This window comes from Pelobates fuscus, chromosome 2 (genome assembly GCF_036172605.1).
Source record: "Pelobates fuscus isolate aPelFus1 chromosome 2, aPelFus1.pri, whole genome shotgun sequence".
Lineage (NCBI taxonomy): Eukaryota > Metazoa > Chordata > Amphibia > Anura > Pelobatidae > Pelobates > Pelobates fuscus.
Genome location: NC_086318.1, coordinates 84646038 through 84671267, shown reverse-complemented (window position 1 = coordinate 84671267; position 25230 = coordinate 84646038). Strand labels below are relative to the sequence as shown.

The 25230-nt window shown below is 40.0% G+C and overlaps 1 protein-coding gene across 2 annotated transcripts in view; it reads right to left on the bottom strand.

Moving 5' to 3' along the window:
- PLEKHB2 (pleckstrin homology domain containing B2) overlaps positions 1–25230 on the bottom strand; it is a 38033-nt gene that overhangs the window by 6642 nt on the left and 6161 nt on the right. The window contains exons 1-5 of one of the 2 annotated variants that reach the window (XM_063442368.1): positions 11591–11780; positions 5173–5220; positions 4597–4749; positions 3425–3527; positions 1219–1258 (exon numbers count right to left, since the gene is read on the bottom strand). In XM_063442368.1, the coding sequence (XP_063298438.1) occupies positions 1219–1258; positions 3425–3527; positions 4597–4749; positions 5173–5220; positions 11591–11651 (405 nt within the window). In that variant the 5' untranslated portion in view covers positions 11652–11780. Of the gene's footprint in view, positions 1–1218; positions 1259–3424; positions 3528–4596; positions 4750–5172; positions 5221–11590; positions 11781–25230 lie in introns of those variants that run through there. The other variant, XM_063442369.1, reaches the window with a different exon arrangement.

Below are 25230 nucleotides of genomic sequence, written 5' to 3'. Positions count from 1 at the left end.
CTGAAGAAAATCCAAATAGAGGGCATTTGCGGATTCCTGATAAAATTAAGAACACTTCTGTGAGAAAATCCATTCCTCAGACAGCTGCCTCTTCAAGTGTCTGTAACTAAATGGGAATGCAAATCCCAAAAGGTTAATCGTTTTCCCTTTTTTTGTGAACAAAAAGAAAGTGCTTACAAAAACCTGCAGCTCCCTGATGCACCAACTGAAATGCATCTTTGTTTAATAAAAGGTGATGCTTCTTGATCCACAACAAACAATCTAACTGTAAAAATGCCATCTTCTGGGGAGACTGGGACTTCCGTGACAAATTTAGTAACCTAGAATGGCTTGTAAGACCTATTGGTCTGACATCATTTGAACCCAAGTTTGCCATCTGCCTTTGATAGAGTTTAATACAATTTTGGAAACACATTTAACATTAACAGCTGTCTGGATGTTTGTTTTTTGTAAGAAGAAGGGAAATTAGTCTGCCCTCAATAGAAACTGGCTTGCCCTGCAGGGCAGTCAGTCTCTAATTCTCCTGGTCACAACTCAGCTTGAGAAGACCTTTCCCCTAGATGACTAAGACTTATCTGGAGCCCTAATGGCAATGACATAACCTCAGAGGTCTTTTTTCATACTCCAAAGTCTTTCATAACACTACTTGCATAAAAATTGTTATTATAAGCGCCATATTGGCCAATTTTGGCTATATTTTAAAAAAAGATAGACTTGTATCTCTAATGAATGATACACTATTAGCATTACCCAACTGTCAAAATGTACAAAAGTGGACTTGCATACGACATGTCTAACAAGTTGTTCCAACATTTTTATTTAAGTGAAAGCCTCCAATCTTTTGGTGTTTCAACTTGATGTATTTAAAACTTTAACTAATTTTACCCATGTACGGTTTAGTTTTGTTGGAGAGAGTAGGTCTAGGACATTCAGAGTTGGATTTTATGTGTAGAACACTGTACAAATAAATACAAATAATTAACATACTTATAATAACTGGCACCATGTGTGGTTCTGCTTCAGTTACATTTCAATAGCATTTGTTCCATTGCTGATCCAATAAACATTTAGCATTCTGGTCTATACTGTAAATGTACTTACAGAAAATGTTGACAAATTGTCAATAATTTCATTGTAGAGAAATTGTACTGAGTTGTTTACTACAGTGAGAATTCAAAGTGAGTTGGCTATATATTATACAGTATATTGAATACTCACTGTCTTGGTCCTAGCCTCCTGCAGAGCACTTTCCCAAGCCCTGTAAAATATCAAGTGTAAATTTCACATTATGACAATCAGATTTAAATATCACATATTAGGTATATAATTAGATTCAATAAATAATTATTAGCAAAATCAATAATTTTATCATCAATTAATATTTTTTTTAATATTTATTTCTCCAGTCTGCACATAAATCCCCCAAAAATATATCAGAGAGGGAATTTAAAATAATTAAGCTGAGCATAACGAGCTTTAATGAACATTGAATGAGACCTATTGTAGGATCTATCATTTACAGTCAACAGATTGATATACCATACCTTTAGATTTTTCCCAGCAACTGTCAATCAATATACAATCTCTAATTTACAAGTGTTATTTAAAAAAAAAAAAGAACCCTTTAATAATGTTGGATCAGGCACAATGGGCAGATGTTTAGAGTGCCATAGTGTGCCATACAGTGCTAACGTTGGCGTGTCCTCATTAAACATATATATATTTCAAACCAGCACCAGTAATCAGTCAATGTTTTCTGACTACTTATTGGTAGTTTGTCAAGTACCTATAGATGCTGAGTTTGAGAAGTGTTTGATAGTTCAATTAATGTGTCAATAACTCTTCTTCGGAACGATTATAATTGGTTGAGTTTGACAGCCTAAAGTAAGATATAGGACTTATATTGCCCAAACCGAAAGTGATGATGAACCGTAACAGAATGGTGGGACTGTAATCAGGTTGACATTTTTAGCAGCTCATCAACAGCCAACAATTAAGATTAATAATTATAAAACACAAATGGATAAACTCACTTCCCAACTCCACGATACACCCAAACGCTTCCACAAGGTCTGGGACCCATGGCTAGACGGAGACACCTCCCTAACCTGGTAAATACAAATACTATTGGCACAGACGCCAACACCCCCTAGGCACAAATACGCAAATCTTGCTATAAAGAACCAACCTCCCAAGACAACATCCTTAAGGCAAAACACCCCCCAACCCCACCAGACCCGCTGGGCTGGGGCGCCGTGCCGTGCTGCGAAACGCCCTATCCACCCGTCCTTGGATCCTCCCACCCCAGGGATCCTACCACTCGACCCACCCACTACCCATGTCACCGCCACCCTGCCCCCACATAGGATTAACAGGTACCACCACTCCTTCGTTGAGACACACACATCCCGAAACACACAAAACCCTACACTGACGAAGGATCACGAGCCAGGCTACCATCTGGCCCTGGGACACGGTCAAACTATATGCCAATCACAACACGCACTCGACAACTGACAGTACCCCTAGAGCCCACCACAAAGGCAAAAGGTAAATGAGTGACCGCAAAAACAAGAACAACGGACAGAGAATGGAGCCTGTCTAATTATGCATAACCTTCCCCTACCCCTACATACTCTTTTCTAGGTTACCCACATCCCTCATACTGAACTGCATAAAATAGAGGGAACCACTAAACCAATATCCTAAAGAGTAGATGGGGAAAACCCCACCAGGGCATTCCGATTCCCTTCCTTTTGTGTTTTGTACCCTTCCCCCACCCTTAGACTTAGAATAGCAATGTATCTAACATGCAGAGCTCTACCATACAAGCAATTGACAGATAATGGTAACAAAATAACCTTGTTATAAATCAAAGCCAAGTACAAGACTGTCATAACATGCATGTAGAAACTATACGAACTCTGTAACAATCAACTTATCCCCCCATTACATTCTGTACCCTAACCCCAAACTGAAAGAATGAAAACCTTATAAATAAAGAATTTTAAAAAATAATAATTATAAAACTATATATTACAATGTTTAATGATGGTAAATCTAAAATAAAGAGAAAATACATTTTTAAGACACTATTTAGCAAATCAAACTCTAAATGTTTTTCCCAAGACCATCATCCCATATAAACATGACCAAACTTCCCCATTCATCTGGCAGTTTTTATTAAAAAATAAATCAACTGAGATAAGTCCTTTATATAAAAAAAAAATAATAAAAAAAAAGTTCTAAGACCTCCAGCACTCAGAGAAACTGTGGGAATTATAGTTAATTTACCTTAGCAGGGTGTAATTAAAGTCATACTAATCATGTTAATATCTGGAATGTTCTTTACAAACAGTTTATGTAAAAACAAATTCAAGGTGACAGATTGACGTTAATTTGTTTTGTAACGTAACACACTTACAAACAATCATCTGCACTTTCGGCAACAAGGTTGATAACATGTCCTTCGTGGCATATAATCTGTAGGCAACAGTCTTTGCCTTTTCCTTCCGGTGGATTTAAATCTATTTTAGGAATAATAAAATAAATGTAATGTTAATTTATAAACGAATTAAATGAAACTTAATTACAAAAGTGACATTTAAAGCCAACTAACCAAACACAGTTTATCCAAAACAGCAATAAGCTGGGCAGATGTTAAATGACTATTGTTACCTTATATGGGTAATTAACCATTCAGACAATACAGGTCATTGTAAATAAATTACTGTATTTTTTATAAGCGAATACTTTGTGTTGCCTAATACATTCTTCCTTCTAATCCAGTTTGTGGTTTTCTAGGAACAGTGGCTTTGACTCTGGTTTTGGGGGGACCTTGCAGTTGTGTCTCTCAGGGTCTATGAGAGCTAATGCTTACCCAGAAATATTTGGGCATTGAGCAGCTGCCATTTAAGCCCTATATTATATCCAGCTAAGGTGGGTGAGAGTTTTACACGAGCAGTTACATTTTTGTGCGATTAGCACCGAATTGCTAATGTTCTTGCTTTTTTCCTCTACGGTCTACGCCTTATCATGTATGGTCTCTATAATATATTAGATACCAAATATTTACAACTTTTTAAGGCGGTGCCTTGGAGATAAAATGAAGTGATTTTTCACTAAAATAATTAGTACTAATGCGATCGCTATATGTGTGTGTGACCTTTGGTGTAGTCCTTTTACTTCCTATCGGACCAGGAAGGCTGAATTTCTGAACCAGGAGAGATAGGACTGGGATCATGTAGGGGCTGGATATACAGTGATCAATAACAGCAAACATATTGACTGGGCCAGGTTGGGGGTAGGAAATACAGCGCTAAACGTCACTTCCTCTGTTAAGATCATCTTTATTTTACTGCCCCACTGGCCAGGCAACTCATAGCATTAAGGTTTTGCTGAGTATTACAATGTATGACAACAATAGTAATTATCTACAGGACATTCTAGTAATCATAAAGTCTGCGCTAGGTAACAGAATTTTATTTAGTTGCGAATATAAAACAAAAGGCAGATGAGATCACACTATTAGATTACAGAATGTATTATTTTATATGTGATTAAACCTCACATCTTTATTAATCTCCATTCCCGTACCTTTGCATTCCTCGCCCACTCTGATATTTGCACAGTCGATTTGCATGTACATTCTATCTTCCGTATCTTGCCGTTCCTGATCACTATAATAGATCAGACATCCGTTTGACCACAAATCAAACCAATTCCTTTTCCATCTCTTCAAAATGGTGCCTTGGGATGAAAACAGATACATATTGCAGTGAAAATCAAATGCAATCTTCATACAAAATGGAGAGAATGGAGAGAATTCATAGAAAGCAGAAACTGATTTATTTTCATAATATAAGTGAAAAGCTATATTAGTTTGAGCTGGAAAATTGAAATTGTGAATAGAATGCATAAATCCAAAGGATATATCTATAATAAACACCCACTCTAGACTCATTCAATGATTTAGCTATTCTTTTAAAAGTGATACATATTAATAGAAGGAGAATATGCCCGCTCTTTAACAACACAGTGAACTAACTTTTATACATAGAAATACTGGTATATTAAACTATGTTTCCCAATTGTAAAGCGCTGCAGAATATGTTTGTCGCTTTATAGATACCAGTAAGAAAAGAAATGTTTTATATATAAATTTATACTCACTTTGCCGAAGCAGCCATCCACTTTTTACGTAAGCCATATCTTCTGCTCCTGTAAAATAAATACATATGTTCTCAGACTTGGGGAAACCAATACAATCCAGGCATTGATATCATGCTGGTAGAATTACCTGGTCCATCTCCTCTACCTTCCACCTTGTCAGACATGCTGTTCTAGATGCACTAAAAAGTAACTTGTGGCAAGTTGGCAACAACACTGTGTACGTAAAAATTATTACAAATATACACAATAGTGTTGTCTCCATGTCACACCAGTTGGTTAGCTGAAATATGGTCAAAAAAAGTAAATGTAAAAAAAGTTAATTTATTTCCCTAAAATAATCACAATTGAAGAAGACATGGTAGCACTTTTGATGTTTTGCATATTTTTTAGATAAAAAAATGTCTGAGGTTGTGCCTTGTGAGGAGCCACCAGTTTTGTTCTGGAATGCATGAAAAAATATCCTCTTCTGTTTTCCTTTTTTTTCCAGTTTTATTTTTCAATGAGCTGCCACATGCACACATGTGATTTCCCCCCCAAAGATTATACAGAAAAGGGGAGCGGGGAGAATGGAAGCAAACTGCAGGTCTCTTATTAACATATACTGTAATATAAGGGCTTCCTCAAACAAGTGTAAGATCATTGAGCAGGGCCCTCATCCCCTCTGTTCGTGTGCGTCCAACTTGTCTGGTTATAATTACGTGTCTGTTAGTCCACCCATCGTACGGCGCTATGGAATTTGCTGGCGCTATATAAATAATAAAATAATAAGAAAGTGCAGTGGCAGAATGACCGCCATGATTGTTCCCAATACAGCATTACATGAAACAAAGAAAAAAGGAAAACAATAGTGCGATATTATTTTACAGCGTGTATATGTAAAAATAATAATAATGCCTGGAACACGGGCAGGATAAAGAATAATAATGGAAGAGGAATATTCAAGAGGATTTTGACATATCTAAAGGCTCTATGTATTCTGTTTATGCCCATTACTAAGTGTTCCACATTTATAAAACCTAACTGATGTGTACACAAAGATCGAGAAGGAGCAATTGTAGATGCAGTGTTGGTTTAGATGATGGTAACCACATTTAATATGGGGATATTATAGCAAATATAGGACAGAGTCTATTAAAAGGAAACAATAGGTTATTGAGGAAACTGCTTGCTCAAGCTTACAATCTAAAGAAGCTATTATAGTGTAATAGTCCCACAATTCCAATGATTTAAAGGTACTCTCTTTTTTATATATATATATATATATATATATATATATATATTTTTTTTTTTTTTTAATCAGCAGTTTTTCTTCATCAGTCTAAACATAGGGACCTTTTAAAAAAAATAAAAAAAAAATGGGCAGACTTTCACATCTGTCCAATCCTCTTGCCGTGAAGCATAGTGAAAATATTGTGAATGTGCTGCTATTGCCTCAATCCGCCAATCCAATGCTTAGAGAAGCATAGGATGCACACTAAGCACCTGTTGACACCAAACATACAATATATTAAATTTGAAAGATTGAATTTATTTAGTTCTGAAGCCCCTAGTTGCTGTCTGAATAACAGGCACTAGATGTGTGGGGATTGGAAAATTTAAACAGGTTGTTTCTCAGAAACACCATGATGTTACTAGCAATACAACCGAGGCAGCATCTATGCCCTAAAGTTACCCCACAAGTAGCTCTATAAATGCTTATAACAATCCCACTTATCTTTAGGCATCAAAACATCTTTAACTTAATGAAGCAGTTTAATTTGCCTGCATGGAAATGACTTCTGTTTCTGCCATTTAGGAGTTAAATCACTTTTGTTTCTGTTTGTGACTGACACAGTCTGCATAAAAATAGTTTCTTTTTCAATCACATGTTAACTTGCTTTAGAAATGTTTATATCCTGCTCTGTAAATAGAACTTTAATCACACGTAAAAGGCTCCTGCAAGGTCTAGAAGGCTATTAACAGAGCAGAAATTAGAAATTCTAAATTAAACAGTCTGTGCAATAAAGGAAGTTTATACATTAGATCTATGTAGGAAGTCTGTGTAAGTAACATGCAGGAAGGTGTGACTAGGGCTTTATAAACAAAGTATTTTAACTCTTAAATGGCAGAGAATTGAACAGTGAGACTGCAAGGGCACGATCTATACAGAAATTGTGTAATTAAGCTAACATTGTTTTGGTGGCTATAGTTTCCTTTTAATGTTCCAATTAAACATTAAAAATATTAAGGCAGCATATTTTAACACTGCTCAAAATGTATTTTGCTTTGAGATATGCTTAAATGTCACTTGCCAATAGTTGGTACAAATTTGAAACAGTTTTTTTTTAGTGTATGGTATAACATAAATAGGAACTTGGTGATAATTCTCCTTCCACAGCAAAATGTTGGCAAACGTTCAGAATACGATTAAAACCATTTGCTAGAATGTATTATCACAACAAGTAAATTATACCAAACATGGCTCTCCCCAGAGTTCATCAAAAGTGTTCTGGGACAATGTTGTTGTTTACTGACCTTGGGGCATGTCTACATTACATATTATTACAGTCAGTTGAAAAAATTGTCTTAAAAAAACAAGTAGAGGGGGCGGAGCCTGGCTGTGGAGCTGATCAGACACACTTTCTGTGAGCTCCCGGTCCTGAGCCCGATAATCGAGTGCAAACAGGGGCAAAAAGCCTTGGATCGAACCGCAGCCCACCTCATCTTACTCTATTGAGGCTGGTGAATCGGGGGATACCTTTCAAGCCCAAGTACCCGTCAGAATGACCGAGCCGAGGCTTGGGGCCTACAGCATGCAGGGCATGGGAGAGACGGCCGCTCTCCCAGCCCATCAAGACAAGCAACACCCACGGTACCCAGCTCCCCCCCCCACAGGACCGGCGGGGGTTATCCCGGTCCAACTAGCTCCGATCCACACACCTCCGTTGCACGAACCTTAGCCAACTACAATGCCTGCAGACGGATAGCCACTATAACATGGCGGATGCACGGCCCAGCGGAATGCACGTGTCTCCAGAGAACCGCTACGGCACTACCGAGCCCCTATCTTTCCGCTGGAACAAACTGCTCGACAATTTCAGGGCACGGATTGAGGCCAGACACGCTGCAGCACAAATGCAACAGCGAAAGAGCTGGAGCACCACAAGTACACAGAGAGACGATGGCCGGAAAGGGAGTTGGAAACCCTCGGGCACTACCTTGATGAAGCAAAGGCCACTAAGGGGAAGACCCCAGCGCATCACCAATGCAGACGGAGGCCTGATCGCCGCGGGCGGCGCAACACCAACCAGGCCCCCAGACCTGTCCCGATGGGAAAGGACCCGGTCCCCAGAGGCTCCCGAGTCCGCGGGAACAAGATGCCGGCCTTGCCACAGGCACGGAGCTGGAGGGAGGAACCGACCTGCCTCTGGCCATCAGTCGTCACCTGTACCTACTCGGAGCCACCGATGCAGCCCCCCCCTGGAGGAATAGGATAATCTGCTGACACGTGAGCTGTCCATTCACCACTCATGAACGGACGCTATCCAGAGGCACATAGACGCTGACACCCCAAACCGATACAGTCCTCGTATATGGCCCCACACATAATGTATGCTCCTTTGATAAGCTCCCAACCATACACCAGCATTACACAACATATCTACTTACAGATACTCCATCTAGCATCACGACACCCAACTTGACACTTAAACTTGCACTGTTCCCTGCTATATAGTGGTCCTTCCAATCACTGTCTGAACCACAGTTGGTTAATTTCTGTTTGTTGCCTAAGTAAATCGAGATAATGCCTGTTTACACAATAACCACGGAGGTACGTCTATCGTTAGAAATGCATGTTATAGGCTCACTCATCCAAATAATCTCACAAGCATGTCCTCTATCTCTTGTAACCATACTTGTTAAGGTCGAGACACGTCAGACAGTTAAAGCCTATTTCTTGGTATACAAATGAGCACAGCTCCACCAGACTGTTAGCAGTCATGTTGTAATAACACTGACCTAGCATTAGAAGTTGCCGATCGGCTGTCAAGCTAATTGTGTATAATGGCCATATGCGCCCGGCTAAACTGAGAGGGCAAAGCTCTTTTAACATAAAATGAAGCAGATACTTATGTGAGAAAATACCGATGTTATCAACTACTGTGTTCAGCATTTTTAAGTTTCATTACTTTTAAAACTAAAATATGAGGCATTGTTTATTTGGGAAATGTTATTATCTGTTGTGATCTCCTTAACGTGTATTTATACTTGCACATTTCCCTTCTTTTACTTCTGTATCCCAACTTATTTGCCTTAATAAAAGAAAGATTTAAATAAAAAAATAAAAAAATAAAAAAACAAGTAGAACATTTAAAACTTTGATTTGTAAGATATAAAACAGGAAAATGCCCAACCTTTCCTCTTCTGGGGTACAAAAATGACTGTTCATTGATGGAAATAGACAAATCATTGTAATCATAGAGTCCCCTATCTTGCCAAGTTGCAGAGCTCAAACATGCTCTTTGTGTAATGACCATGCTGTAGTTATACAACGCCATCAAATAGAAGACCCATCACATGATGTCATTCTGCAACCTGTGACCATACCCTCGTCCAGGCTTACTTTGAACTCCTTAGGCCTGCTTGGGTTGTGACTGTCTCTTAGACATTAATTACCCTATTCATGGAACCAAATAAGTCAGTAGAATCTCTCTCACACAAAGCTATAAAACAGGCAGCACAAGTTACTTGTGATTTCAATGTACAATTGACAATGAACAAGTGACAACAATAATATGTTCTCCTTTGGATGAAAGCATAGCTTGCCCTGTAGGTGGCATTGTTGAGTATTGAGTATGGCTGGATTATGGAGATCACTTCAGCTGTACTGAATAGGAGGAAGTAAGAAGAATTTCAAGCATAAGAATTTCTTGATAAGTTATCTGCAGCAACCCTAACATACGAAAGAAATGAATAGACAGTGTTTCAGGTGATCTGGTTGCATTGCTAGGCCCCATGTGCCATAGCCCACCAGGAATTTTCCTGGTATCCCTAAAAGCAATTCTGGTCCTGGCGCATGGGCAATCTGGGCACCATAACTGCTGCAGCCTTCTGTAATGTTTTAGGGGCTTGGACTGTTCCTTTAAGCACTTCACTACCAAAATTGAGTATAAACATTTTTACTTTCATGTATTTTGAAGAAAGAAGTTTAGTTCATAAAGCCTCGCTCACCCTCAGGTATACTCTAGAAATGCTCATTACCATATGGAGAAATTAATTTATCTGCCAGGATTAACTGGTTGTTGATTTTATGTCTGCAAGTATGCTAAACATTTCAGCTCACCCCTTGCTTGCAAATAGTGAAGGAGTAAAGGAAGTGTCAATGGGTCATACCATTCCTGCAGTTAGGAAACATTGAGGAGTGAATAGATTGATATTGCTATAGATTGTATCTTTATTTTAGAAATATTTAGTTGTTTTTATTTTATGTATGTATTTTGCTTAAATGCAGACATGCTTTTTACATTCAGTTGCCCTTTTCATTAAGCTGAAAATAATCCCTGTACTGCTAATAATCCCTTCAGCGTTCTTACAAATATTTATGAGCACGATTCATTACATATCGTATTCCTTTCACTAGCGAGCACTTTGTGATTGAAAAAATATTAGCATTACATGTATTTGACGCAAGGGATTCATATCTGGCATATAAACAAACCATAACACAGTGATGTTGTGAATAGGTCGCTTTGCAGACAAATATGAATAAAAGGTTAATTATGTACATTTACACAATATTTATTTTTCACTTATTTGTTCAGCCTTTATAAAAATATTCGAGAAATTAAAAACTTTAGACGGTATATAGTGTTCTGTCATTCTTGGAATATTTCACACATGGACTGAAATGTTAGTATAAAAGCAAAACACCATTTTTCTTACATACAGTAGGTGTGAGAAAAATAGATAAATAAAAATGGTCAAATATCGTGGAATACGATACGTAATGAAATATCTCTGCGGTGCTTTAGAAATGTCAGTTAAATGTTTTATGTAACATTTCCTTCTCGTGTGGGCCTTACAATGAGTACACGTCAATCAGTCATAACAATATATGTATTCTAAATGTGTGTCAGACATAATGTGAACATATACAGCAACGTGGCCATAGATTACACCCCTATGTAGATGGTACAGAGGTACAAGCTTAATCCTCATAAAATAATCTTTTTATGTTTCGATTTGCTAGTTAGGCAGCTAACATAACATATTGATGAAATTGTACACAACACATAATATCTGCATGATATGCACACTTTAACTTTGTCGGTGGTCAATGTGCATAAAAGCCTAGTGATTACCTAACTCACTGGGAACTTGAAAAAAGGTAATACATTTTTTTTTTTAAAAGGCACGCTATGAATCACAAGCAACATACCCTTTTTTTCTTTCTGGTACATAGCGACGTTCATGTCTTCAGGAGCTAATTTGCTATTCATATTGAAAGTAGGCTGCTAAATAAAAGATGAAATCTAGTAGTTATATATTGTATTGCAGTAAATAAAATAAAAAAGGTACTGAGATAATAAGCTCAGGTCGAGAATCAATGCAAAGACAATATTTCCTTCCAAGATGTGTTTTTTTTTTCCCTATTGTTTTTTTGGTAGCTATGTTTGCATAACACAGTTACCACCCATGGGGGTACATTTATCTATGCTTAACTCTGTACTGTATGATGTGATGCAGGAAAATTCAACACTAAATCCCAGCTAATTAAAACCAGAATATTACATGAAGAACTTAAAAAAAAATAAAACAGAAAAAAAAGAAGGAACTACAATTTAAAATTACAACTTCGAAGGCAGCAAAGAATATAACACGAGCTTGGGGTAGGCTAATATCTTATATTTTCTTTGATTTTCTGGTTTATAAATGTGTTCACGAAAGGTTTGTGGGAACCATCTAATTGCTGCTAATGTACATTGATATCTTTTTAGATGATATAAATGTATTTGCTTCAGTATTTACTATCCAAGAAATCAGGTAATTCGTGACAAACTATTCGTAAAGCATATAACATAAAGCAAAGGGTTTTTCCAGGGTTGCTGTTAACTATCTTCCGAAAGAGGTTGGTAATATCAAAAGCTGAATGCAAATGACTTACAAGTTTGCAACCGTATCTCTTTATTTTAACATCTGCTTTATAGTAACGTCTGATGCAACTAATCACCATTAAGCGCTAACAGAACGAAATTCTAATTAAACCGTTCATTACCACAATGGGGAACAGTGCAATATACTGCTCTCAGCTGCAGGACTCAAAGGCACAGAAAAAAGGAAATTAAAACTAAAATACAAAAATTACATGGTCCGCAAAAATACTGGGTAGTGGCCCAACAATGAGGCCCCTTTCCCAGCCTTCTGGCAGTGACGTGAATTGGAAAAAACTTCAGGACCCAGGGGATGAACAGTCTCTTCGATCCCCATTGTGTTCTATTAATGGGGCCAAGGAGATGCCCAGTCTCCTGGGTACTTTAATGTAATTGCCCTTATAGGTCCCAGGGGATGTCCTGGGCCTTATATATATGTAGAAAGCAAAAACTCACCAAACCCCTTGCTGCCCACAGTTAAGTATCTACAACTCCCTAATAATGGTGAAAATAAATCTGTAAAAATATATATTTTAATATTTATCATTAGAAGTCTTCTTTCTTATATCTCCTTTCTTTGGCCTCCAGACAGACCAAATTAAACCCCATCATGTTCTGATGTAACTGTTTGAAATAAAAAAAGGCTCCCCCCTCACCAAAAACAATATATATAATAAATGAATTAATAATAAGCTGGGAAATCAAAACTGTGGTGCACAAAATTATCAATTTGAGCCCTTGAGGACCCAATGCAGATTGAACATTCAAGGTTCCAAGTACTGTATCTTTATAAAGGACTTTCTATGCTTTGAATGTTCAGTTGGAGCACTGTGATTGGTTGGCCTGCACAACACTCTGAGGGACTATTCTTGTTTTTTTCACAAGATCTGCACATTAATGTTTATAGATGTATATATTTCATATTTTAAAACTAACCTGGTTGACTAGATATGCATGTTTCACTGGAATGCAAAAAAGAAAGCTGAAAGCATATATAACCCCTCACATATCAAGGAGAGAAACTAAATATAGGTGTACTATACACAGGTTAATCTTGTTTAGGAAACAAAATAAACATTGGTACCGCTGGGTACTTTGCAGAGGTAACTTAACTAACGTAATATGATAGTAAATTCAGCACTGTAGGTAGGGTGGTAGCTGGGATTGAGGCAGGGGCTCTATCATCTGGTAATCAACCAATACCGCTAGTAGGCCGCATGAGACAGTCTATCTCCAATCCCAGACACAGTCTTGCGTCAATAGTCAGTCCTCATGCAGATGATAGGAAGGTCTGCTGGATCCTGACTTTTTACCTGTCGGAATCCAGGCTTAAATGGGGGCTAGTGTCGCAGTTCCAGGAGCTCGCAAAACGTTTATGTTGAATGAATACAAAATAAATAGCAGGTATCTTGTTATATATATGCAAATATATGAATACCTGCTAATATATTACTCATTCATGCTTTATGTTCAGTAAAGATAAGTTTACGTTAAGCGACTTACAAAATAATATAAAAAATGAGGCATTGATAATAATTTGGAAATGTAACTAACGGTGCTATCGCTATATTAACCCTACTCCGTGAAAATCTTGTATTTCCCTTTTTTTATTCTGTACCCTTCACACGTGCCTTAATAAAAGAAAGATTGACAAAAAAAAATAAAAAAATAAAGAGACCAAAATCTATCAAATACATTAAAGTTGTACTAGTGTTATATAGTCTGTTTTCACACTATGAAAAATAAATCTTTGTGGCTGTATGTTTATAGGGTTGCTGCTAACTGCTCCTCAACAGAATTGTGATAACTGAAACTTATTTAACATAAGGCATAGGGTCCTTATTCCTTGATCCAATACTGGTAAAAGCAGTATTGTAAAGCATCACAACAGTGGGATCATGATTGTGTTAACAGTAGAGTTGAGCGAACCCGAACTGAAAAGTTTGAGTTCGTACCGAACATTACGTTTTTTGGACCCCGGACCCGAACACGGACATATCACTGTATGCTCGGGTTGGAGTTCAGTGTTTGGCGATTTAATGACGCATTTTGAAAGGCTGCAGGGCAGCCAATCAACAAGCGTTTGACTCGTGTGCCCTTAGAAGCCATCACAGCCATGCCTACTAATGGCATGGCTGTGATTGGCAAGTGCAGCATGTGACCCAGCTAGTAGGGGCATGTCTATTAAACAGTGAGCAGCCACTGGCTGCTCACTGTTTACTAGACACGCCCCTACTCGCGGTATAGCGAGTAGGGGCTGAATTTACTAATACTAAGTAATCTTTACTTAATATTAGTAAATGTGGCTGAAAGACCAATTTAGGTCTTTCAGCCTTTTGGTAGATAACTCCCTGATACCGTGGGAACTAGGGAGTTATCTACTAAGCGGCTGCTTATTTTATGTTATTTTTAAGTGATTTCCCTATCCACATTTGTTTGCAGGGCACTTGTCCTACTCTTACCCCCATTTTACATCCTTTTGCAGTCCTCTATCCCTTTCCAGGAGTTTTTTAGAGCCATTTTTGTGCCCAAAAGTTCGGGTTCAATGGGGTTTGGGTTCAGGATCAAGTTCAGGATCAAGTTCGAGGTCAAGTTCGAGCCCAAACTCTGACTTTTTTTCAAAGTTCGGCTGAACCCGCCAGACCCGAACATCCAGGTGTCCGCTCAACTCTAGTTAACAGCTCAACAATGCTATCCGCAGCTACTGAGATGTTGATAAATAGCAAATACGTGATCTTAACCCCTTAACGCCGTTACGGCGTTCTATGCCGTCCCGCATTTTAAGGGCTTTAAAGCCGTTGCGGCCTCCAGCTACTCACCTCCTCCACGATCCTCTTCTGGAGGGTTGCCTGACAGCCCAGGCAGTCCCCCCCCCTCCCCCCCCGGCAAATGAGGCCCCCGGGGGCAATGTGATCACTCTCAAAGAGCGAACACATGGCCCCCTATAGCTGGCTGTGGATCTGCCAGCAGGGGGACTGTCTGAAATGTCAGACAGTCCCCCTGCTGGTGGGTAGTGTAAAAAAAAAAAAAATTAAACATGTGTAAAATTAATTAAAAGTATTTTTATATATATATAATATATGTTTATCTATTATATATATAACATATATACATATTATATATATGTAACGTCATACAAAGTGTATTTTAATATTAATATTAGTATATATATTAATATTAAAATAAACTTAGAATGACGTTACATATATATAATATGTATATATATTATATATATAATATATACACATATATTATATATATATACACGTATAATTACAATAATAAATAAATAAAATAATAAAATAAATAAATTAAATATTGAAACAAAATTTAATATAAATTATATATTCATATGTAATTTCATTCTAACTGTATTTTGTTATTAATATATATATATATTGGTAACAAAATACACTTAGAATGACATTCTATATATATCTATCTATATATAAAATACAAATAACCGCAAATATATATATATAGATAAATACAAATAATGACATAAAAGATTACATTAGTATACACGTAGAATTTAAATACCTATAAATGCATATATATTAAAATTCGACGTGTATATTTAAATAATCTTTTAACATAATTATGTGATTTGATTAATTACAATTTGATTGACATGCCTGACAACACAGGGAGAAAGTGCAGAGAATTTAATTAGCAAGCACTATATTTGACCCTGTAACTCTCCAAGACACCAAAAAAACTGTACATAGGGGGTACTGTTTTACTCGGGAGACTTCGCTGAACTCAACTATTAGTGTTTCAAACTGGTAAATTGTATTACAACGATATCTTAAGTAAAAGTGACTTTTTTTTTATTTTTTACAAACGAGCGGCACTTTTATGGACTATATTATTGTTGTAATATGTTTTACTGTTTTAAAACACTAATATTTGTGTTTAGTGAAGTCTCCCGAGAATAACAGTACCCCCCATGTACAGGTTTTATGGTGTTTTGGAAAGTTAGAGAGTCACATATAAGGCTTGCATTTCATTTCATTTTGACATTGAAATTTGCCAGATGGGTTATGTTGCCTTTGAGAGCGTATGGAAACCCAGGAATGAGAATTACCCCCATGATGGCATACCATTTGCAAAAGTAGACAACCCAAGGTATTGCAAGTGGGGTATGTTCAGTCTTTCTTAGTAGCCACTTAGTCACAAACACTGGCCAAATATTATTTTTTTGCTTTTATCACACAAAAACAAATATGAACGCTAAATTTGGCCAGTGTTTGTGACTAAGTGGCTACTAAGAAAGACTGAACATACCCCACTTGCAATACCTTGGGTTGTCTACTTTTGCAAATGGTATGCCATCATGGGGGTAATTCTCATTCCTGGGCTACCACACCGTCTCAAAGGTAACATTACTAATCTGGAAAATTTCAATTTGAAAATGGAACGTTCTATATTTGACCCTGTAACTTTCCAAAACACCATAAAACCTGTTAATGGGGGGTACTGTTGTACTCGTGAGACATCGCTGATTACAAATATGTGCATTTATTTGCTGTAAAACCTAACAGTATTATGACATTCACAGCTAAAATGGCAGACGGAAATACAAATTTTAAAAAAAATCTTATTTTCTCACATTTTTTTAATTTTATTCATAATTAATTATGTTCCATATATGAATAGTTAATGATAAATTAAAGCCCTGTTTCTCCTGAACAAAATTATATATAATAAGTGTGGGTGAATATAATATGAAAGAGGGGAACTATGGGTGAACAGACATATAGCGCAAATTCCAGTTTTTGTTTACGTTTTGTTTCGATCAGAACGTGTACTATTGACTCCGTCCTGCAGGGGTTAATTTCACTTTGAGTAATAACATGCAGTTTTGCCACTAGGGGGCGATCCTGCATTGCATTCAACAGCTACTTTTGCAAATTTGTTTGCTACATTTTGCCAGATTTTATTTATTTATTTATAAAATATTTTACCAGGATGGATACATTAATATTTCTCTCATTTTCAAGTATGTCCTGGGTCCACAAAACATGGCATTGTTACAATAGGATACAATATTACAAAAATACAATATTCAAACTATACACACACACACACATATATACGTTTAATACATAACAGGTAATAAATATATTCAACCATGACAGGTGCATTCTGTGCTGAGGTAAAGTAATTACATTCTAGTACAAAACGGCAGAACTAATTATAACGTGCTACGTTTATTAATGAGGGTTTGCGGTGCGGGTGCATACACTGCATCCCCATAATCAATGACTGGCATTAGCATTTGTTTCACTATCTGTTTCCTTACTGTAGGGCTTAGACAGGATTTGTTTCTGTACAGGGCACCTAGTTTTGGGTAAAGTTTTGAAGAGATTTTTTTTTTATGTGAAAGCCAAAGGATAGATTGGGGTCTAGCAACATACCTAGATATTTGAAAGAACAGACTGCTGCCAGTGTGCTATTTGAATTTGTTCTGTTGATTTAGTAGTTTACGTAATTTAGGTAAAGTTCCAAAGATCATTGTAAAAGTTTTGTCAGTGTTTAGGAAGAGTTTGTTATCCGCTATCCACTTTTCTACCTCTGTGAATTGGTTTTGGAGCACAGCTTCAAGCTGCGGTAACTTGGGCTTACTAGCATAGATTACAGTGTCGTCTGCATACGTGTGTACAGTTAAGGATTTGCAGACGTTAAGAAGATCATTTATAAATAATGTGAATAGCAGGGGGCCGAGTATGGAGCCTTGGGGAACACCACATGTGACTGGTAGAGGGAGGTAGGCGCTATCAGAAATGGCCACATATTGCAATTGGTCTGAAAAATACGATCAAAACTAGGTTAGCGGGTGATCACCAATGCCTGAGTTTTTAAGGTTTTGCAAAAGTGTGTCAAAGGCCTTGGCAAAATCAAGGAAAATAGTTCCAGTTAAGTCTCCTTGTTCCATGCCAATTTGGATGTCATTGCAAACTTTTAAGAGGGCAGTCGAAGTTGAGTGATTTGGATGAAAGCCTGATTGATCAGGGGTCAGATAATTTGACTGTTGATAATATTCACATAGTTGCGTGTGGACTCATTTTTCCAAGATTTATGACAATACAGGGAGCAATGATATTGTCACCACTTGGATAGGTACAACTTTTGTAGTCTTTCAAAGTTTGGGTATGTATTAGGCATGTGCATGGGAAAAAATTTCGGTTCGGCATTCCGAAATTCGGGACTTCGGCACTTCGGCAATTTGGAACTTCAGCAACTTCGACACTTCGGAACTTCGGCACTTCAACACTTCGGAAATTCGGTAATTTCGGAACTTCGGGACCTCGGAAATTCACCACTTCGGCAATTCGCCACTTCCTATTGTCCCCCCCCCCGGCCCCCACCCCTGAGTGGTGGGTGGGGGTCCTAAATTAGAATGAGGGGGGAGGACCTAATGAGGACCTAATGTCCTCCCCCCTGGCCCCCACCCCTGAGCGGTGGGTGGGGGCCCTAAAAACTAATTAGGGGTGGACCTAATGTCCTCCCCCTTGGCCAGCACCCCTGAGCGGTGGGTGGAGGCCCTAAAATCTGATTAGGGGGGGACCTAATGTCCTCCCCCCTGGCCCCCACCCCTGAGTGGTTGGTGGGGGCCCTAAATTAGAATGAGGGGCGGACCTAATGTCCTCCCCCCTGGCCCCTACCCCTGACCGGTGGGTGGGGGCCCTAAATTTGAATGAGGGGGGCCCTAAATACTAATTAGGGGGGGACCTAATGTCCTCTCCCCTGGCCCCCACCCCTGAGCAGTGGGTGGGGGCCCTAAATTAGAATGAGGGGGGAGGACCTAATGTCCTCCCCCCTGGCCCCCACCCCTGAGCGGTGAGTGGGGGCCCTAAATACTAATTAGGGGGGGACCTAATGTTATCCCCCTGGCCCCCACCCCTGAGCAGTTAGTGGGGGCCCTAAATAAAAAAAATAACCCCCCCCTCCCCTGGATGACTAGGGGTCCCCAAACCCCTAGTCACCCCCTCCCCAAAAAAATTAACCCCCTACCTACCCCCCTCACCCTAAGAATAATGAGGGGGGACCATTTCACTAAGTACCTGAAAAAAAATTACCATTTGATGTTTTCTTTCTTCTAAAATCTTCATTTTTCAGCCCCAAAAAAGGCCAAATAAAAAGCCATAATAACCGACGCACTTTAAAAAAAAAAAAAAGAAAATCCATCTTCACCCGGCGAGGGCTCCGCACAGACTGAGCTCTGCAGGGCGGGGCAAGGCTTATAAAGCAGCCACAGGCTGGTCACTGTTTAATAGACATGCCCCTACTAGCGGTATAGCGAGTAGGGGCATAATTCACTAATACTAAGTAATGTTTACTTAGTATTAGTAAATTTGGCTGAAAGACCAATTTAGGTCTTTCAGCCTGAGAGTAGATAGCTCCCTAATACCGTGGGAATTAGGGAGTTATCTACTTATTCATTCCTGTCATTCCATTGACTGGCTAAGTAACTTACATTTTATATGAATGTATGTTACTTGATTGTTGTAAGTGTTGCAAATGCTTACAGCTGAATCCTGGCTATGTTTGTATACTTTCTATTTAAAATTGTATACAGTGTAACATTCTTCTTCTTCCACTGGGTAAGTATAGTAGTACTTAGGCAATACTGTGCTTCGGAACTTCGGCAATTCGGCACTTCGATACTTCGGAAATTCTGTAAATTCGGAACTTCAGGACCTTGGTAATTCGACACTTCGACAATTTGGCACTTCGTCTATTCGAACATTCGGAAGTACCTGAATGTCCGAATTGCCAGAAATTTGTCCGAATTCATATTCGGCTGGAAACGAATTGCACATGTCTAGTATGTATCCTGACACCAGGGATTCATTGATAAGGGTAGTGACAGGCTTAGCAATTGCTGGAGAACTGAGCTTCAGCAATATTACTGGGATTTGATCTGGTCCACACTGGTTTTTCATTTTCAAATTATTACGATGTTTATTAGCGACACTATTTCCATGAGAGCAACACAAGAACTTTGACAGATAATGTGGACATTACATGGGCACTATAGGCAACAGAATGCCTATGGTTTAATGTAGTAGTTCTGGGGTATAGAGTCTGTGCCTGCAAGCTCAGCAGACTTCCAAAGACTGCAAGACCGATGTTCAGCGTCTGCACACTCTGCATGAAGATGCTGAATACTGCCCATAGCAATACACTGACTGCTCTATGAGATGTTGATTGTCGCAGTGCGACAATTTGCTGCGCATGCGCACTAGCCTCTCAATGCTTCCCTACAGGGAAACACTGCATTGCCTGAGATCATCAGGATTGATGATCTCAGCTGGGGAGGCGGGTCTACGGCATGGCATGCTAGTGAAAGAAAGGTGAGTAAATCTAAATTCATTCTGGGGGGCTAAATCTAAATAGTTACTAGAACACTACAGCATTTGGAATACACAGTTGCATTACAAATGGGGAAGCACTTACCTACAACTCCCACCACAGATCTCCACTGTCCAACAGAAATGGACATATTTTCTCATCAGTGCACTTTTTTCCTTACTAAATAGGATATATCAACATATTTAACAACTGCAATAGATCAGTCTATTGAACACCCTAGGGGTTGATGAATAGGCTGTGGGAAATGTTCCACCCAGGAACACAACTCCCAAATAGAAATCTCCCCCCATGGTGTTATACCAGCAGTACTCAATGATAGTAGGTACAGCAGCACCTTTGTAACTATGCCCAGCACTGATTTGTGTTTGCAAATATTTTTTTTAAGTCATTAATATTTGGCAAATAGCACATGATGCTTAACAGAAGAACCTATTTAATTGTAAGTAAAATGCATCCTGGCATATCTGATGCTTACAGTAATTAGAGATTAAAGGGACACAATAGGGCACATTCTGACCTTATTTTTCATTCATTATTTTTCGAATGCATTAAAAAAAGGAAATAAAAATACACTTTACAGAGTAATCGACTATTGGTTGCAAGATATGCTGACACTAACTTGCATGCCCACGATGAGGAAATGTATGTATACTGATTGGAATTGTACTTATTGTGTACACGTGCTCACAATTTGTCAAATTGCCTTCATGTGTTTCTGTAAATATTTTTTTTTCCAAAATAAATAAATAAAATATTTAAGAACGTTTGCATTTAAAAGTATTTTTACTTTCAAAGTTCATAAAATTGTAGCACTGACACCAGTAAATGTTGCAGCAGGCCAACCCATGTATGTCCCGTCAGAGGATCCACCAGTCAGGAGCCTCTCCTTCTGGTGTGTGTTTTATCCTATAAACCACTTTCCTGCAGAAGTGTTTGTAATACAAAGTTTGCTCCTTAGTCACATTTGTACTAATCACACAAATGATGTGAAATGTAATACGATATCTGCATAATCCCAGCCTGGTTTACAAACTTGGGCAAGAGATCCCATACCTGTCCATGACACGCAAACGGAGGTTGGATTGCTGATTCAGGCAAAAGAGGAAGTAAAACTCTTTTAATGTCATATCACAAGTGGAGAGTTAGAAGTCACAGAATTCACAAACTCTGCCCAGAAATAACTCATTTTGTTCTCTAGTGTTGGCTAATTCCAGCCTATAACCATGAGACACATAGTGGGCAATGATTAGTGGAAATGCCTCAAAAAATAACTTGAAATATATTTTTTTGGCGGTGGGTTAAGAACAATTAAAGGAAATTACAAAATGGCAGTTGTGTCGCTCTTTAGTTAGTGTAAATAGAACATCTTTCACCTTAAACCTTGAATACAAAGAGTTCTGTAACAGAGAAGTTAAAGATCTGTACATCACATCAGCCACAACAAGCATCGGTTAAATGTGAGAAATGTAGGAAAATTATAACAATAATTTAGGAGAGTAGAAAAGCAGGCTTATGGGGGTTAACAAAAAGGAAGAGCACGATGGAGCAAAGGCACATTGACTTATAAACCTCTTGGCCTCCAAACTGTACCAACTAAAATCAGTGGAACTATTATTCTGTGTTGTAGAATGCAAATATGGACGTTATACTGGCATGACTTTTTAAAAACCGCACAACTGGAAGAGATTTGTAGAAAACAAGTATATATTTTAAAACATACCGGCCCTACCTGCCCCCTTTTTTTTTTTTCCAATCTTTGATTTTATCGAGGAGTATGATGGCTCAGTACAGAAAGTAAAACAAGGGGTTAATGCATGAAAAACATACGTTTTACATAACTGGTTTACACAATGGTTGCATGTATTCCCAAGAATAACGGCCTCTTTTTTATGAATATTTTAACAGTAGTATTATTACTAGTAGTATCATTATTAGTAGTATTCTTATTACAGGCTGAGCAATAAAGGTTTACTTAACTAAGTCTGATACGGGGCGTGGTTCCGGCTCTAGTCAAGATGGCCGCGTGAGGAAAGAGCTCCGCTCCACCGGACCCCGAATAGCTAAATAAGCGCAGAACAACTGGCTTAATGGGGCGCACAAAACGCCCGGAGCATCCCCAAACCCCTAAGAACCCACAACAGGGGCCGTTGGACGGCTTCTTACAGCCGCAACCCGGATCGAGCGGAGGTTCCCCTAGCCCCAAGATGGCGGCGCCCACAACACCAGCGCCTGACATGGAAGTATCTGCCCTGAGCCGCATTGAGGGCCCCCTGCGGGACCTGACGATGTCAGCAGTAACAAAAGCTGACCTCCAGGCCATCATCACCACAATCCAGGATATCCTGCGCTCCGAGATAGCGGAGATGCGCAACAACCTCGCCGCGCAGGCAGGCCGCATTACGGTGGTGGAGGAAGCGAGCGAGGCCCTTACCGTCCGCGTGACGGCCACTGACACGGCGGTGGCGCGCCAGGGCGAAATGCTGCTCTCCCTGCGCCAACAGATGGAGGATGTTGACAATAGGGGAAGGAGGTGCAACATACGTGTCCGCGGGGTGCCTGAAGCTGAGGGACCGGAGGATGCAGTGGCAACACTCACTGACCTCTTTAGCTCTCTCCTGCAGCCGTCTCCACCGGCGGAGATAGAGTTTGAGAGGGCACACAGAGCCTTGCGACCCCGCTCGGCAGAGGAGGGCCCACGTGATCTAATTTGCTGCCTACACTCGTTCCCGATAAAGAATGCCATAATGCTGAAGGCCAGGGAATGGCAGACCTGGCCCTTCCGGGGGATCCAGGTCTCTCCCTACAATGACTTTTCCCCTATGACGCTCAAGGCCAGGAGGGCCTTACGACCGGTCACTACAATACTGAGAGACCGCAACATACCTTATAAGTGGGGATTCCCCTTCTCCCTGCAAGTCAGACATCAAAACCGTTGGCTCTCGCTGAAGTGGCCTGAAGAGGTACCGCGCTTCATGGAGGAATTGGGCCTTCCCTCACCGCCGGTTTCTGACTGGATACTAGGTTCCCTGAACCCACCACCAAGGCCGCAGAGGGGACCTAGACATCGCGGTGTGAGAGCGCCCCCTGTTCAGCATACGGGTGGCCGCAGAGATCCGTTATCTCCAGAGGAGTGACGCCAGACGCCAGCCTAGACCCATGCACCACCTAGTACCACTCCAGGGCGGCTTTCCTTACCTGCGCCCTCTACACCTCAAACGTCACTACTATCCAACTATGGTTTGACCCTTTCTGCTGTTGCCTGATGGCCGATTTTGCCTCCCAGAGTCTACATGAAGCAGGTCGTATAGCTCCGTTTTCAGGTACTTTGTACTTTGTGCTTTATACGAGGGGTTATGGGCTTTGGGAGGGGGGGGAATCGGGCATACAGTTTGGGTGGGGGACCAGTTCACTCCTGTGACACAAGCGAGGGTCCTATGGCTGCATTGGCGCCGACCTGTATGAATCTCGAACCGCTGATCCTTTCAAAGTCAAAACAGGTTAACCTTGCATTGGGGTGGGGGGAAAGGGGGCACCGCGATATGTCCGCACCCGTAGCCCTGTGGATGGCTCCTCTTTTGGGTTTAACCCGGGCGACAGCTACCTGGGGTCAGACATCCAGCTGCTGAAGAGGACTCCTTCCTAGTATGGACAAATAGGGGAATGTTGGATTTTTCTTGGCTGGCTTTGGGGGGAGATGGGGGGGGAATGGGAATTGCATTTCATGCTTTACTGTATATTATGGTGCTTTGCTGATGACATTCGTGCACCTCACCTTGGGCCCGTACCCACGTACTGCTCCAATCAGGTTGACACAGGCGGTTATGGGGGCTCAAAGCTCGCTTGCGAACCCAGCTCGCTCCCGTCGCACCCCCGATCCCCTCCACGGCTAGTGGAACGCTTACATGGTTAACCACTGCATCCTGGGCCCACTGGTTTATAACTGCGCGTGCATACACTTATACTCAACCCTAGTTATTTGGTGTCATTGTGTTCCTGTGTGCCTTTAAGGGGTTATTGAGGGTGTTGGCACTCATAGAGTGGACCCCCCCCTCCCCCGCGCTACACTTAACACTGCTATCACCTGGGGACACGTCTGACGCACTGGTTCCAAGGGGCTGGATGAATGTAGGTACTCTGTGCCTCCTGATACTATACCATGGGGGGCATTGTATATATAGCTATAATTTTTGACGTTAATAATTGCTCGCTCCAATTGTGATCGCGCACTGTTTCCATGTTGCTACTGCTTGATCAAAGCTGAAACTGGGGGTGATGGTGGAGCGGATGTCCTCGTACTTGACCCATCGACTCTCTGACACCTCATTTGGCTGGGGCTTGACCCACGTTCTCTGCCACTCATACTCGCGCTAGTCGCTTGGTGACCGGACGGTGGGAACTTAGACTCCAGGGCTGGTCCCGTAGCTAACTTCAGCCGCACCCGGTTGCCGCGCGAGTCCCCCCTCACCCTGTTGAGGGGACCCTAACTCGGGACGTTCACTGGTATCTGGGAAGTTACCTGCATACAGTTACACGACTCCCTTTACACACA